At 64.9% G+C, this 15841-nt stretch overlaps 2 protein-coding genes across 2 annotated transcripts; both read left to right on the plus strand.

Moving 5' to 3' along the window:
• Positions 1 to 764: 764 nt before the first annotated feature.
• On the plus strand, positions 765 to 10217 carry LDBPK_060660 (protein kinase, putative; the record flags this gene model as incomplete). The annotated part of the gene is made up of 1 exon (XM_003858324.1): positions 765 to 10217. One exon carries the CDS (start codon positions 765 to 767, stop codon positions 10215 to 10217), a length of 9453 nt encoding a protein of 3150 aa, XP_003858372.1.
• A 1528-nt stretch (positions 10218 to 11745) lies between these two features.
• LDBPK_060670 (lanosterol synthase, putative) lies at positions 11746 to 14769 on the plus strand (the record flags this gene model as incomplete). The annotated part of the gene is made up of 1 exon (XM_003858325.1): positions 11746 to 14769. One exon carries the CDS (start codon positions 11746 to 11748, stop codon positions 14767 to 14769), a length of 3024 nt encoding a protein of 1007 aa, XP_003858373.1.
• Between the last annotated feature and the right edge of the window lie 1072 nt (positions 14770 to 15841).

The following is a 15841-nucleotide window of genomic DNA, read 5'->3' on the forward strand; positions in this document are numbered from 1 at the left end:
CACACGTGCATGCGGCGCCCTCAGCATTCTTCGCAAAACGCCTTCCATTTCCACCACCACCACCACCACTGTGCGCACACCGCGCTCGCAGGGATCGAGCGTGGGCAGAGTTGCTCACTGCACATTGACGCGTGTCGCTTGCTCCCTCTCTCTCTCCGCGCGTGCTGTGATTGGCTCACGCGCGTCTCCTCGCCACAACCTCTCCTCTCCTACACTTCCAATTGGCACCACTACACTCAGGCGGGCAGTCTCGTTTCCTCCCTCCCGCCCTCTCTCTTTTGTGTGTGCGCGCGTGTCTGTGTTCCAACGCTACATCCGTTGTAGCCACCGCGACGGCCAACATCACTCTTGCTGCCTCGCCTTTTCTCCTTTTCCTTCTGTCGTTTCCGCGCCTGCCGGTCCCTTTCCTGCTCTCATCAGCACCCTCACCCCCCACAGAAGACAGAGAGGGGCGAGGGTGGAAGGGAGAGAGGGAGGAGGGGTCACCTCATCACCATCATCCGTATCAGACGCCGTCTTACACGTGCGTCCCTGAATGTGATAGCGGGCTTGTGTCTTCTCTGTTCGTCGGTGCTTCCCTTTTGTTTTGTGTGTTGCTCGTTTTCTGTGCGTCACACCCCGTTGGCTGCTGCTGTTGCATCTCTCTCTGTTGGATTTGCAGGTACCTCTTCCCCCCTCTTTCCCTCCCTCCCTCCAGCCCCGCCTGTGCTGGTGCCTGCATGTTCTCCTGTGCGCCTGTCAGTGCTTCGTTGTCTTAGCGGAGAATGCAGCCGCCTCAGCTCAAACCTGCGCTAGCGGGTACGGCCGATGTGGCCCTCCCGGCTGCCTTTGCGGGGCCCAGCATGACCTACGATGGGAGCAGCGGCAAGTGCGAGAACTTAGATTCGAATCCGCGCTCATGCGAGGAAGGGGACGAGGACGCCGGCACCTACTCGGCGGACTACCGCGTCTACCAACAGCGTCCCGACGACACGCACAACGCGACACGGCGAAGATCTTCATCGGTAGGGCAGCTCTCCGTTGAGCAGGTGCTGACATCGGTTGCCCCGCTCTCCTCTCCTCCTCAGCATATGGCCGCGCGAACGCGTAGCAGCCACTTGCCGCATGGCAACGGCACCTCTGCGGATCGCTCTGCGTCCGTATCACTGCCGCCAGCCTATCCGGATCGATTCAGCACCCATGCTGTGGGCGACTGCCCAGCGCATCATGGCACCGTCTCCTCATCGTGGTGCTGCGACAGCACCTGTGCGACGCGCACAGGTGAAGCGAATGGAAAGGTGCCGCCAGAAGGTAACGGCTGTAGCGAGCGCTTCTCGCCGCATCGCATCGGCTCAGCGCTGTTGAGCTCCACAGCGGAGACTGCACCCGGATACCTGTTGGCGCTGATCGGTGTTGTGACAGGGGTGCTGCTTTTCCTGCCGTGGTCGTCGAATCCGGTGCACATTGCATTGATGGTGCTGTCGTCATTGGTAGGGTGCGTGTGCGGCCTGCTCTACTGGATTTCGGAACGGCGGTGGTACCGACGGTGGCGGCATGGCTTCTACGACGCAAGCGGCGCAGCAGCGGCTTCCTGCAGCGCCGGCGGTGCCCGCGGCTGGCACGTCGAGTCTGCCGCTGTCAGCGCTGGCCCTCGGTATCACGACCACGATGCCGATGATGAGGTCAGCAGCGTCGGTATGTGCTGCTGCGCTGGCTGCGTGAGCCACCTTATTGATCGCCAGCACTTCCGCGTTGTGCTGCCGACGGCTCAGCTGCTGCTGCTTGGCACCTTTGTGCTGGTGTCACCCCAGGTGATGGCAACGTGGACGGCTCCGATGGCGTCAACGACTGGCCGCGGCGGCGGTGCCATCCTCGCCGACCGCGGAGCAGGACATGCGGCTCGCTACGGGGCCACGCTTTATCCTGTCGAGGCGGTGTGGAAGACTTGCCTGCTGCACGCGTGGATTGGCATGAGGTTTTCCCTGCCGCTCCTGTGGAGCTTGCTGGTTGGCCTCGTGCACATGGCGGTGCTGCTGGCCCAGTACCAACACGCCGGCCCTGGCACGCTGCTCACGCTGGTGGTGTGGATGAGCGTGCCGCTGCTCTGCTTCGCTTTTGCGATGTGCATCACCAGGCCCCGACCAGCAGTCGTGGAGGAACAGCAGCATCACCAACTGCTGCGAGGCCTCGCCTCTGGTGGGGGAGCTGCTGGCTACTCAGCCAGCTACGGCGCTGGTGTGGGTGAGCCGCTGCCGCCTTTTGTGAACTTCTCCATCGGCCGGAGACGTGACGCGCTCGAGGCCACGTGTGCTTCCGTGCCATACTCCAGTCCTTCGACGGTGACAACAGCTGCTCCTGCCCCAGCCACGCAGTACAGTGCCCACCCATCTCGCCGGGTGGTCCTCCCTCCGCCACCGGTCGCGGCGTACTCGCCTGCTTCATACGCACAGATGTTCTCCGCGGAAGGCATTGACGGCAGTTACCTTGCCAGGCTGAAGGTGGGCGAGTTCGGGAGTCTCGTACGCGGCGGCAGCGGAGGAGTGGGCATAGCAGCTGCCCGGTACCCCCAAGCCAACTACGGTGGCCTTGGCACGGCAGTGCCCAGCCGTTATGAGTCCGACCAGCGACTCATTGCGCCGCAGCGGCCCGTGCGCCCACGCTACAACGCCGCCGCACGATCGCCGGCGCCGTCTGTGCAGCAGGGCGCGCCGCTGTTGGCGCCAAAGTTCTTTGACAGTGCGGGGGTGCCGCCGCGCGACGACCTCATCGGCCTCGCAACCCCACATGACATCACCCTGCCTCCGCAACACGGGCGAGCACGCGACCTGTCTGCACCCTTGTACTCCCCAAGCTCTCTTTCTCAGGCAGTGCGCGAGGCGCGCTACGAGCCTGCCCATTACCCCATCAACAACATGGATGAGGTGACGTATCCCACGACATCAGCAGCAGCGATGCTCCCATCGTCTGGAGACGGCACCCATCCATCTCTGCCACTCCCGCAGACGTCGCGCCAGCTCGCTCCGCCCTCGCGCTTGTCTATCGTCAGCAGCAGCACCCCCTCGACAATGCTTGTGAGCAATCTCGAGCCGGCGCCTCAACCGCGGCGGCAGCGGCGCAAGCACGTGCAGCAGGCGGCGGCTGGAGAGGTCGAGGAGGCCGGCGCGTTTCGTGACGACGCGGTCGACAGCGACGGCGCCGCGGCGGCGATAGTGCCAGCAGACTCGTCGCATCAGAAAACTCGGCAGCATCGGCGAACAGGATCGGCGACCGCCAAGGGGCAGAGAACGTGGAGCGGGGTCGCCGCCACCGCTGCAGCCGCTAAGAGCATGTCTGCAGCTGCACCCGCGGCGGATGACGATGGCTGCGCGAACGGCGTTGATGTTCCCAATGCTCCTGTCCACGGCCGCGGTGACGACGGAGAGGAGTGGGACAGCGAGCCGCCCATACCGGCCGGAACCTCGCTGGAGGACGCGTGCGCACCGTACCTTGTCCTCGACGCTGCCCTAGTCATTGTGGACGTTGGCCCGTCCCTGTGCCGGCTTCTGGGTACCACCGTCGACGCTGTCTTGTTCCGCCGACTGCCGGACGTGCTCGCGTGGCTCGATGTCGTGGAGCGGGAGACGGCGGTGATGCTGGTGAGCGCTGTCGCGCAGCCTCTGCGCACCGCAGCCGCCGCAGTGCGAGGCGAGAAGCGCGGCGCGGGTGCCCACTCTACCAGGGAAGAGAAGGCGAAGAAGGGGAAGGGCATGAAGAGGCGTCACAGCGGCGCCCAGGACGGCATGCGAGATAACCATCACGACACGAACGAGAACCGCAACGCGTCATCGGGGGCGGCGAAGCAGCTCCAGAAGCCGTCGGAGATGGAGGTGCGCGACAACGTTGCCGAGGGGGCGCCTGTGCGGCGGATCACGCTGCGGGGACACTGCCCCTACTACGCAAAGGCCAGCGGCAGCACGAGGGAGATCAGCGCGGGCCGATGCAGCCGACGGCCGCCGTTTGCACTTTGCTTCGACGTCTGGGCGGAGCGTCTCGCCGCGCCAGCACCCAGCACTGCCGGCTCTTGGCGGAGGCACAGGTCCTCGGCGGTGGGTGGCGGCCGGCCGCTGCCGACGCCCTTCGTGATCATCCTTCGGCGCCCTTTATTGCATGGCTTGTGCGATGCGCTGCCGCTGCCTGTTGCACTGGTGCACCCCCGAACGGGAGAGGTGCTGTGCTGGAATCGCTACGCTGCGCGGCTGACGGGGTGCACCGCTTATGACATGCTGGGGACGCCCGCGTACGGCAGCTTCGTGTACGAGGGATTGCCCGGTGCTGCCACGACGGCGGCAAGCCAGGGAGGCTTCTCCAGCACTGGCCGCCATCTCCCGCCGCCGCCGCCATCGCCGAGTGTGGAGTTTGCGTCCTCCACGCATCGGCGACAGCAATCATCTAATACGGCTGCGCTGTCCGCGGCGACAGCGGCCGGCACCGTGCCCGATGGCGAGGTCGCCTCGAACGGCTTTGCGCCTCCGCCTGTCAAGTCAACGTCGCCCACTACCGCGGCGCTGCTGCTCTCCTCACAACAGACAACGTCGACAGCCTTTTCTCCTCTCCAAAACGCTCGGCTGCAGCGGCAGCACGGCGGCGCCGGTAGCCCAACCTTCGTAGACCAGGCATCACCGCCGCCGCACGCGGCTGGCCTCTATGGCACTTTCACCGTTGTGGCCTCGCAGCAGCATCGCGACACTCCGCTTCCTGGCTTCTTTTACGTGCCCTGCACACGTGCTGCGGCTGCGGTGGCAGGCGTACCGCTCTCCGCTGTTGGCCACAGCGGGGAGCTTGCAATGACGACCGCCATTGGTGGTGGCGGCGCTCGACCAAGCAGCTCCTCGAGCACTGGCGGCGGGCCGCACCAGATCTCGTCTTTGCAGCTGCCTTGGTCGCTGGCCGGCCGTGGCGGTACTGTGGCAGCGGCTGCCGGGCACGCAGATCGAGTGCCCTCGCAGTTGACCGCCGCCTCACAGTCTCCTCTTTCCTTCGGAGTCGGTGGCGGTGGTGGCGACAACAAGAACAGCACCAGCGGCGTAGCAGTGGGTGCGCGCTGTCCTCGCCCACCACCGCCACCGCCCCTCGCGGCAGGACTTGATCGTGGCACCGACCCCTACGACGAGGCCGGAGTCGCCACCGCCTTTGAGACAGACGGAAGCAAGGAGGCGCAGGGAGACGGCGACGAGGACGTGATGGCGGCACCGTACTGCTCTTCACCTGTCATGGTGCATGGACTGCTGTTTCGCGCCACCTTGCGACCACTGCGCGGCGTTCTGTGCAGCGAGGAGGGTGGCGTAGTCGAGAACCAGCTCGGCGGTCCGCTGCGGACGAGCGCGAGCGCCGTGGAGGGCGAGCACGCCGGCGGCCGTGGCGCGGAAGGAAACCCCTTCTTCAATCAGCCGCCGCGTGCGGCGCACGAAGAGGACAGTGCGGCGGTGGAAGGAAAGGACGCAGAGGAAGGGCAAGCGCTCGCTCGGGATAAGAACATGCAGGCCCATGGCGACGACAAGAGCGGCAGCGACGACAGCGTTGAAGCATTGCTGTCGGAGCGGCAGCCGCATCACCGACACCACCGTCTACACCGCACTGCTGCAGGTGCACGCATGCGGAACAGCGAGTGTGAGGAAGACAGCGGCGCCGAGGACCAGTCGGACATGGACGACGACGATGACGACGACACTCCCTTCGACGAGGACGACCTCCCGAAGGCAATGGCTGGGACGATGAACGGCGGACTGACGCTTGCGGCGACGCTAGAGCAGCTCTTCGCGACCAAGGCGATGGCGTGCAACTTCGGGTTGGACAAGGAGCCCGCAGCATGTCCACGCCGCAGTGCGGCATCGACCGTGACAACGACGGCGACCGCGGCCTCTGGAGCGCTGCTGAGCTCCGAGCTGCTGCCTCAGTACAGCCTCCGTGAGGCACTTCAGCAGCTTGCCGCAAGTGAGTCACCTCTCTTGCTCACATTTTCCGAGCCTCCCCTCTATGCCACCACGTGTGCAAGCGCCGAGGCGTTGCTGCAGGAGCGACGACTAAGCCACCACCGCGTAAGCAGCCCTTCCCCGGACGAGCACGGCTACTCGGGCGTGCTCACACACGCGAATAATGGTGGCGTTGCTGCGGCGGCCAGTGGCGGTGACTGCACCAGCGTGCCGGAGAGCTACCTCGGGACCCCGCAGGCGCCTTTTCTTCGCCGGCAGCGCCCGCAGGTGCCGGCGTTGTGGGGTGACGGCTCATCCAGCCTCCAGTTCGTGGCGGCCGTGAAGGAGGCGGTGGATTCGTACCGGGAAAGCATCGAAGAAGATTCGAGCGGCTACACGGACCTCCTCGGCCTCCTCTCACTCAGCGGTGCCAACGGCGGTTGCTGCCCCAGCAGCGGCTATGCGGCGCGTAACTCGTCGTCCTCTCTGACGCCCACCTCCTTCGGCGGCGCTCCGGATGCCGCCGTGACGACTGCCATCACCGCCGACGCAGTGCGGCAGCTACGCCTCCTCAAGTCCCTATCTGATCAGCTGCTGCAGGCGACGGCCGCGTACAACCGCACGCGCCAGTCGATGAGCTCCACCACGTGCGGACTCAGCGGCGGCTGCGGCTGCGGCGGCGTTGCCGCGCGCGTGTCCCCTTCATCTTCCTCCCCGTCGCTCTCACTGGGCCTCTTTGCAGCCCCTTCCGTGCCAGACGCCGACGCTGCACACGAACGCCACCTTCACGCGCGTCGCCACGGCTCCGCCACAACGCCTTCGCCGCACAAGGACCCCCCCGCCGGCGGGCCGCTTGGATTCTCTGCGCACCAGTCCCCGTTCCAGCCACCGCCGCCGCCTCCACATCTCGCTTTCACCAGCGAGGAAGCGAGGGGCGCGCATCGGCGCCTACAAGGCGGCGGCCCACACCGGCGTCAGCCAGGCGAGCCAGCAGCGAGTGCGAGCACAGGCGGCAGCGGGGCACATACGGGCATCTACCGTGACCCCAACAGCACGCCGTTCTCCGTTGCATCGGAGGATGTCACCGGTGTGGCCCCCAGCGCCGTCGGCGACAGCAGAAACTGGGCACTGAAGGAACCACCGCCGCCGCCACATCACGGCGCCACACGCACCAGCGGCAGCGGTGGGAGGAGAGACATACAGGATGGCGGCGCGTCTCCCGTAAAATCGCGGCCACGCCATGCAGCGAAGTCGTCCACGGCAAGCGCGCCGCTTAAGGTGAGCAGGGGCAGGCATACTGGTGCTCGTCACGGCCGCCGAGGCGGCGCCGGCGCCGGCGCCTCTACCCCGGCCCCCAGCCCGCCACTCGTGCCATTGGACGCGGCGGTGGACGTAGCGAAGGAGTCGCGCAGCTCTGGGTACATGGGGGAGATCAGCGGCAGCACCCCGTCTTCTGCCTCGCCTTGTGGTGTCGGAGGGTCGGGTCGCACCGCTGCCGCCGCCCCTGCCGCGACGTCTTCCTTGAACGCCAGCACATTATTAGTGGCGGCGGGGTCTGTACCGGCGATGTCTACCCCTCGCCCGCACGCCACAGGTGCCAGCGCCTCTGCCCTCGATGTGGCAACGCCGCAGACGGAGTTACACTCCTCTCCGCGACCCTGCGACACTGTTGTGGCCTCCGGCGAAGGCGAGGCGAGCGGTCGCGGTGGCGGAGCGGGCGAAGACACCGCCGCTGCGGGAGGCGTTACCAGCCGCTTGACGACCTCGCCGCGATACCAGGGTAGCCTCTTGCTGAGTCCGTCCTTGGCCGCAGCAGAGATGGGCGAGCTGGAGGCCAGCTACGGCACCGAGTCGCGCCAACAGCGGCCGCAGCATCGTAGCAGTCCCAATATCATTTCTGGTGCAGGCAGTGGCAGTGGTGCAACCCCAGTCAAGCGAGATGCGTCGCCGCGGCGTCGCTCCAGCGCTGTGTACAGGCGGGAGAGCTCGCTCGACGTACTGCCAAGCGCGCCGCTTGGCAGCGGCAGCTTCCGTGGCAACGGCGGACTCGTGCCAACGAGCAGCAGCGCGTCACCGTCGGCGGGTGCGGGCGCGGGAGGCCAGGGGACAGGCTCGCCATCGCCGCATCCGGCCCGGACTGGCAGCGGTAGCCTCAACGCCAACGCTAACGCCGCCGCGGCTGCCACTGCCGCGGTGCGGTCGACACCGCGGCGGCCCGGCGAGGGCGCCGTCTGGGCAGTCCTTGTTTCGCGCGATGAGGCGACGATTCCGTCGTGCTGCATCAGCGTCAATCTCGGGGACGAATTTCGGCTCGGCCGCAGCAGCAAGTGCACGGCTGTCGTGTCGGACAGCTTTGTGAGCAGCACGCAGTTCTCCATTGTGCGAACCGTGTCAGCGTCGACAACGGCGCAGGACTCGCAGTCTCCCGGCAGCGGCCGCAGCGAGCGAGGTGCGCGTCGAAACAAGGCCTTCACGGTCACTCTATACGACCGCAGCGCCAACGGCACGTACGTCAACGTGAAGAAGCTTGGCAAGGACAAGAGCTGTGTGCTGCGCGACAGGGCTCTCATCACGTTCCGCCTCAGCACCTCGCAGTTCTTCTTGGGTTTCGTCTTTATGCTGACTGACGAGCGTGGCGTGCCGCTGGACGACCGCACTGGCATGGGGGGTGGCAGTGGGCTGCGCAGTTTGCTGGACGCACGGCTCTCACCGCAACCGCAGACAGGGCGGCGAACTAACGCCTCGTCGACCGGCGGTGGCGGCAAAGAGAGCAGCAGCAGCCAGAACACGGTCATGGCCTCACCCAACGCCCTCTCCACTAGCGCTGCCCGCCGCAACACCCCGCGCGCGCTCTCCACCCCGGACAATTCGAGCTTCGCGAGCGGCACCCCGAACGGCTCGCGGCGCGCCGGCGGCGGGGCCCCGCGCAGCAGCCGCCACGCTCATCGCGAGACCATCGAGTGGAAGATCGGCGAGGAAATGCTCGGCAAGGGCGGCAATGCAGAGGTGTACCTTGGCATCAACCTGACCAACGGCCAGCTGATCGCGGTGAAGCGGGTGCGGCTGCCGACGTTTGCACACGGCAGCGACGCCGAGCAGGACCCGGAGGCAAAGGCGATCCTGCAGCAGTACCGCTCTCTACAGGAGGAGATCAGCGTCTTGTCCAAGGCGACGCACCCGAACATTGTGCAGTACTACGGCTCCTCGCAAAACAGTACGTACTTCAACATTCTGCTGGAGTTCGTGCCAGGCGGATCGCTGCGGCACCTGCTCGACAACTTCGGTGCCCTCAGCCCTGGGGTCATCCTGTCCTACGTGCATCAGGCTCTCGAGGGGCTGGCGTATCTGCACCGGCACAACATCGTCCACAGCGACTTCAAGGCAGCGAACATCCTCATCACAGAGAAGGGTAAGGTGAAGCTGACCGACTTCGGCACCGCGCGGCTGCTGACCCGACCGCATGCAACAGCCGCCCGCGGCGGTGGGGAGGCGCAAAGCGTGACCTCGCGCACCACCCCTGGGCAGCGCAAGGACGACCCTGTCTCTGTTGGCGCCGGAGGCACGCTGCACATCGCCGGCACCCTGCGCTGGATGGATCCGGCCCTCTTCCACAACCCCCACTCGAGCGGCGCCGCCGACGTCACGGCTGCCGCCACGGCGAAGGACTCGTCCGACAAGCTCGGCGGCCCTACGAAGGCAGGTGATATTTGGTCCGTCGGCTGCACGATGATTGAAATGATGTCAGGCGAGGCGCCATGGTTCGAGTACGACTTTGAGAGCGAGGAGCAGATCGTGAACTTGCTCACCTACACAGCGGAGCCGCCGGAGATACCCGAGTGCCCGGAGTGTCCAGACTTGGTGACCATCGCGCAGACGTGTCTCAAGATGGACCCAGCACGGCGCCCCACATGCGAGGAGCTGCTTCGCATTGTTGAGGAGGCGACGGCACGGCTGCAGGCGCAGTCGACGAGTCCGTCAGTGAGCCCGTCGCGCGAGGTGTCGCAGCAGCACCCTGCAGTCCCGGGCTCTGTGTCCGGCGCCGGCACGGGTTTGCGGTCCAGCAGCACTCTGTTGTGTCCTCAAATGGAACCTGGCACGAATAGTGCATTCGCGTCTCTCACGGCCAACCCGGCGGCGGCCGCCTACGGCCCAGGGACAGACGACCGCCGTCGGGCAGAGCGTGTCGGTCGCCCGAGCGACTCCACGCCGATGTCATTTGCCGTTGGCGGCGATGGAGGCAGCTCCGCTCCGCTGTCTGCCCGCGACGCCGCCTTGCCCACGGTGCTCTAGCGCCCCTCGGGCGGGCGAGCAAGAAGAGTGGGGTTGGGATGGCTGATGGTCTTTGTGTGTCTGTGTCTGTGTCTGCGTGTGTGTGTGTGTGTAGGCTGCTCGTGGCACGTAATCGACGTGTACGAGCATGGTGGCTGCCGGTGGCGATCCTTCCTCCACGCCTGTGTTGCCGCCATCGCCCCCACTCCCCCGCTTCTTTTCATCCGATCGGTGTGCCCGCGTGCTGGTGCACGTCCAGGGCGCTTTGCCTACGCTGTACAACAAGACGAACAAGCGAGTAGGGCGGACGGAACGCATGCGCGGGGCGGGGATGGCGGGGGGTGGTAACTGTATCGCAGGCGGCAAGTCTCATGTGCGCGGCGACGGAGCTCCTGCTGCGCTTGCTGTCATAATGTCTCTGCTGTGCAGGTGCTGCGAGAGCGACGAGGCGGGTGGGTGGTGGTGCGACGGGACAGAGACGGAGAGGAGGCAGGTATGAACTTGCTGAACGCAATACTATGCGTGCATGTGTGTGCTCTTGAGCATGGCTTTCTCTCGCTCTTGCTACCGTTAGCGGATAGATAGCCTCCGACAGAAGTCCTTTGCCATGCCTCTCCTCTCCCTCTCTCTCCTCATCCTGCACTGCCACTGGAATGCAATCATCTTTAGCTGTCCCCTAAGCGCTCTCGCTCTCTCGTACACTAATCCTCTCTCCACGCCTTCCACGCTTGCTGCACAACAACCCCTCGCTGCGCACGCATGCATGTGCGCGCCTATATGTGCGCATCCGTTCTTTGCGCGCCACCCCGACGCCCACGCCTCCACACCAACCACACCCGCTGCGACACACGCACGTCGGTGCGTCTGCAAGCAGCTTGCGTATTCGTCCGCTCATCACTCCTTTTCTTTGCCTTGCTTCTTCGTTTCTTTGCTTTTTACTGTTTCCGTGCTTCGCCTCGTTGCGTGCGCGTGTGCGCAGGTGCACGCCATCGTTTCTTGTGTGCGTCTCCGTCTCCCCTCGTCTGTACGGCCTCTCTCTATTTCGCTGTGCGTGTGTGTGTGTGTGCCGGCAGTGTAGGGGGCCTTTCGGGGTAGGTATATATAGGTATCTATATCTTGTTGCCCTTCACCAGCCGTGCCCTTCTCACGCTCGCCTTCGCAGTCAAGCCTGTCCACGTTACTCTCTCTCACACACACACACACACAGGCAGACAGACACTCGCACACTGTTACGCCGACACTCGTCGGATTCCGCTTCGTTCTCCTCCCTCATCTCGCTTGATCTGCGTCATCTCACATGTGAACATCCGCGGCCCATTCGAAAGAAGGACAAGACAGCAAACAACATCGACGAGGAGACGCCGTCGAGCCCTCCTCCTCATCCTCCTCCGCTGGCGCTGCATTCGTGCACACACTCAACTCACCGACTCATCCGCTGACGACGCCATAGCAACGGACGACGTTCATTGTTGGCTGCTCAACCACTTCCACGCGCGCGCGCGCTCGGACACAGTCACACACACGCACAGGAAAGACGCGCGAGGAAAGTATGCACACCAACAAAGGACAGCCCTCATCATCGAGGGCCGCCGTGTCGGGTTCACCGACCAAGCCACACGATACACGCGTGAATGGGCTCACCACCAGCAGCTGCGGCAAACAACGCGACCCACCGCGAGGCGCCGTCACGAACGCCGTTGAATTCGTCTCGGACATCCTGCGCAACCTCTACGCGCGTGTTGCGGCCATTGCTCAGCCCTATGCGGCAGAGCACGCGTCCTTTGTCGAGTACCAGCGTACCCTACCCGTGCGCACCGTCGTGCCGGAGCCGCCGAACACGCTGCGCGACTACATCCGGCGTCAGCTGTGGTGCGTCGGCCGCACTTGTCTTTTCTTTTTCTTTTTTCTGTTCACGTGGCCGGTGTGGCTGACGCTGCATCTGCTCCTGAAGCTGCTCGACGCGCATCAGCGGCGGTTGCGGCTGCAGCATCACCGCGCTTGGGTGCACCCAAGCGTGCCCCACGTCCGCGCCAATGTGCACAAGCACTCGAAGGAGTTCCCGCTGGGCTCGTGGCACTTGCGCTGCGAGGATGGGCGCCAGCGGTGGTACTTTGGCGAGCCGCTGCGCGAGGGGGAGGAGCACAACGAGCTCGCCATGGCGCAGCTGTGTGGCTTGCACACCGTCGGCGACTATCATGCGCTGCTCCGCCAGCGCGCCGCATCGGACTCGGGTGGCGGTGACGAAAAGCAAGACAGCAGGGGTAGTGGCTTCAACGGCACCGGCCTCAACGGCGCCGGCGTCACCAACAGCCGTGTGCCCTGGCTGCCCGACATCCTCCAGGAAAAATGCTCGAAGCGGTCCTTTGTGGAGCGTTACCACATCGGCCTCATCCCCGCCTCGCCCCCGCAGCCGCGCACGACATCGGAGGCGGCCATGGACGACGGCATCCGCTTCCTGGTCAAGCTGCAGGACCCCTTCTCGGGGCACTGGCCGAACAACTACAGCGGCTGCATGTTCCTCGTGGCTGGATTCGTCATCACCAAGTACATCGTGGCGGGAGGTGAGACAAACCGCCTGTTCCCGCCGTTCCCTGACCACCACCACGTCCGGCTGGACTCCAACGGCACGAAGCGGCGCGGCAATGGGGGCGACATCCCGGAACGTATCTTGGGTGTCCCCGCCTTCGAACATGCCGGCGAGGTGGGCTGCCGGTGCGGCGAGGCCACGCGTCAGGAGCTGATTCGGTACATCCGCAATCACCAGAACCCTGATGGCGGGTGGGGGCAGCACACGGAGGGCCACAGCACGATGATGGGAACGGTGCTGAACTACGTCAGCGTCCGTCTGCTGGGGGTGCCGGCGAGCGACCCGCAGGCGACGTGCGCACGCAACTGGATCCTGGCCCACGGCGGCGCCACCAAGACGCCGATGTGGGGCCGCGTGTGGCTGAGCATCCTGGGCGTGTACAGCTGGGACGGCGTGAACCCAATCCCGCCGGAGATGATCTTGATGCCGGACTGGATTCCATTCTCGCTGGGTAAGATGTGGTGCCACAGCCGCGTCATCGCCATGCCCTTCTCATACTTCTACGGCTTGCGCTGGTCGGCGCCGGCGTTCCCGACGACGCTGGCGTTGCGCAAGGAGCTCTACACAGAGCCATACGATGCCATCCCGTGGCGCAGCTTCCGCGGCGTGGCGTGCGAGCTGGACGTGTACACGCCGACCTCACCGCTGCTACGCGTCGCCATGGGCCTGTTCGACCTCTACGAGCGGCACCCCATCCCGTTCCTGCGGCGGTACGCGCTGGAGGAGAATTGGCGGCACATCGCCTACGACGACGAGAGCACAAGTTTTATATGTCTAGGACCTGTGAATAAGTGGCTCAACATGCTCGCCACGTGGGTGCGCGAGGGCGAGCACAGTGCCCGCTTCCAGAAGCACTGCCATCGGGTGCAAGACTACTTCTACTTGGAGAACACCGGCTTGTCCATGAGCGGGTACAACGGCTCACAGTTGTGGGACACGTCCTTTGCCGTGCAGGCGATCTGCGCGTGCCGCCGCGAGATGATGTTCCCGGCGGAGATGGAGCTGGCGCACCACTACATCGATGTTGCCCAGGTGCAGGCGAACCCGATGGCGGCCGCCGACTTCTACCGCCATCGCACGAAGGGGGCGTGGAACTTCTCTACCAGGGCGCAGGGGTGGCAGGTGTCGGACTGCACGGCGGAGGGGCTGCGGGTGCTGCTGCTCCTGCCGCAGTACGAGTTTCCAGTGCGGCGCATATTTGACGGCGTGGACGAGGTGCTGTCGCTGCGCAACAGCGGCTTTGGCGGCGATGGCGGGTGGGCGTCGTATGAGCCGACACGCGGCCCGGCGTACTGCGAGCTGCTGGACTGTGCGGAGCTCTTCAAGGACGTCATGATCGACTACAGCTACGTCGAATGCAGCAGCAGCTGCATCCACACGCTGTCACTTTTCCGCGAGCACTACCCGCACTACCGCCGCCGTGACGTGGACCGCGCCATCAGCGAGGGTATCGCGTATGTACTGGGCCAGCAGCAGCCGGACGGTGGCTTCTACGGCAGCTGGGGCATCTGCTACACGTACGCGGCGTGGCTTGTCGCCGATGCCCTGCAGGCGTCGAAGGAGCTGCCGGACATGGCCGTGCACCCGCACTGCGTGAAGCTCGTGGACTTCCTTCTCTCCCACCAAGGTGCCGACGGCGGCTGGAGCGAGGACGTCAGCGCATCGGCGCGGCAGACGTGGGTGGACAGCCCGGACGGAAGCCAAGTGGTGAACACGGCTTGGGCAGTCATGGCCATTATCTGCGCCGCGGGAAAGGCCGCGCACACGGAGCCGACGCGGCAGCGCAACATCCGCAGCGCCGTGGACCGTGGGGTACAGCTCATCATGTCCCGCCAGCTTGCGAGCGGTGATTGGCCGCAGGAGCGCATCAGCGGCGTCTTCAACGGCAACAACCCGATTCACTACCCCGGCTACAAAAACAGCATGACCGTGTGGGCGCTTGGCAAGTACAACAGCTGGAAGCGCGAGTATGTGGTGGCTGCGTAGCGGTGGATGCTGGCGGGTTGATGCACATGTGTGTGTGTGTGTGCTTAGTCAACGCGGCCGTTGATGGCACTGTCGGCGGACGCCATCCTCATCGTCTCTCAGCGACACACGGCGGAAACACGTGAAAGGGGGGGGGGAGGGGCGGCGCCACACAGCCTACACCATGCAAGGCGAAAACATAAGCTATATATAAATATATATACATATATTTATACAAGCGGTCCTCCTGCTCTACAGACGCAGTCCAGCATCATGCGCGCAGAACAGCGCCTGCCTGCTGGCGTGCGTGCGCGCGTCTCTCGCGTCGAATCCTCCTGCTATTTGGTGCCTGGAAGACGGAGGGAGGGAGAGCGAGCGGGGTGGTGGCTGGGGAGGGTGAGCGCAGGGCCGCGAAAACAACCGCACACGAGGAGTGGCGAACGGGATGAGTATCAAAGCGAGGACAGCTGAAGATGAGCGGGGGGCTTCGATGGTGACGCTGACGACCCTGACTGACATCTCTGGCCTCCTCCCTCCCTTCCTCCTCCCCTCTCGCACACAGCTCCATGCGTGTGAGCCTCGTGCCCACTTTAGCTACACGCAGTGAGGTGTCTCTCTCTCTCTCTCACGTTCTCTCTGCGGGTCCGTGCCGACGGCGAATGCATATTTGGCATTCAGCGTGTGCGTGTGCGTGTGTTTGTCCCTGCCGTTCTCACGTCACACTCTACCTGTGCTGAAACGGGCCTTCTCGCCTGCTCGACACACGTGCACACGCACACATGCCTCTCAGTGCGTGCTGTCTCAGGCTCCAGTACAGCCCCACTCTCTCTGCCTGGGGAGAAGCCAAAGCAGCCCCCCTCCCCTCCCCTCCTATGCCTGCCGAATGCCGAACTCGCCTCTGGTGTGTGACAGGGTCAGGTGTCTGTGACGTAGGCGGAGGTCCGCGCGATGCATCGCTGCTGATGTCGGCGGTGAGGGCCTGGATGGCGTTGCGTCGGGGCGACCTGCGACCGTGCACACGCCTGCACACCGTCTATGTGATGGGCGAAGTGCCAGCGTGGCTCGAACGCACCCCGCACGGCCCTCACACTGA

The sequence above is a fragment of the Leishmania donovani genome, chromosome 6, assembly GCF_000227135.1.
Source record: "Leishmania donovani BPK282A1 complete genome, chromosome 6".
NCBI lineage: Eukaryota > Euglenozoa > Kinetoplastea > Trypanosomatida > Trypanosomatidae > Leishmania > Leishmania donovani.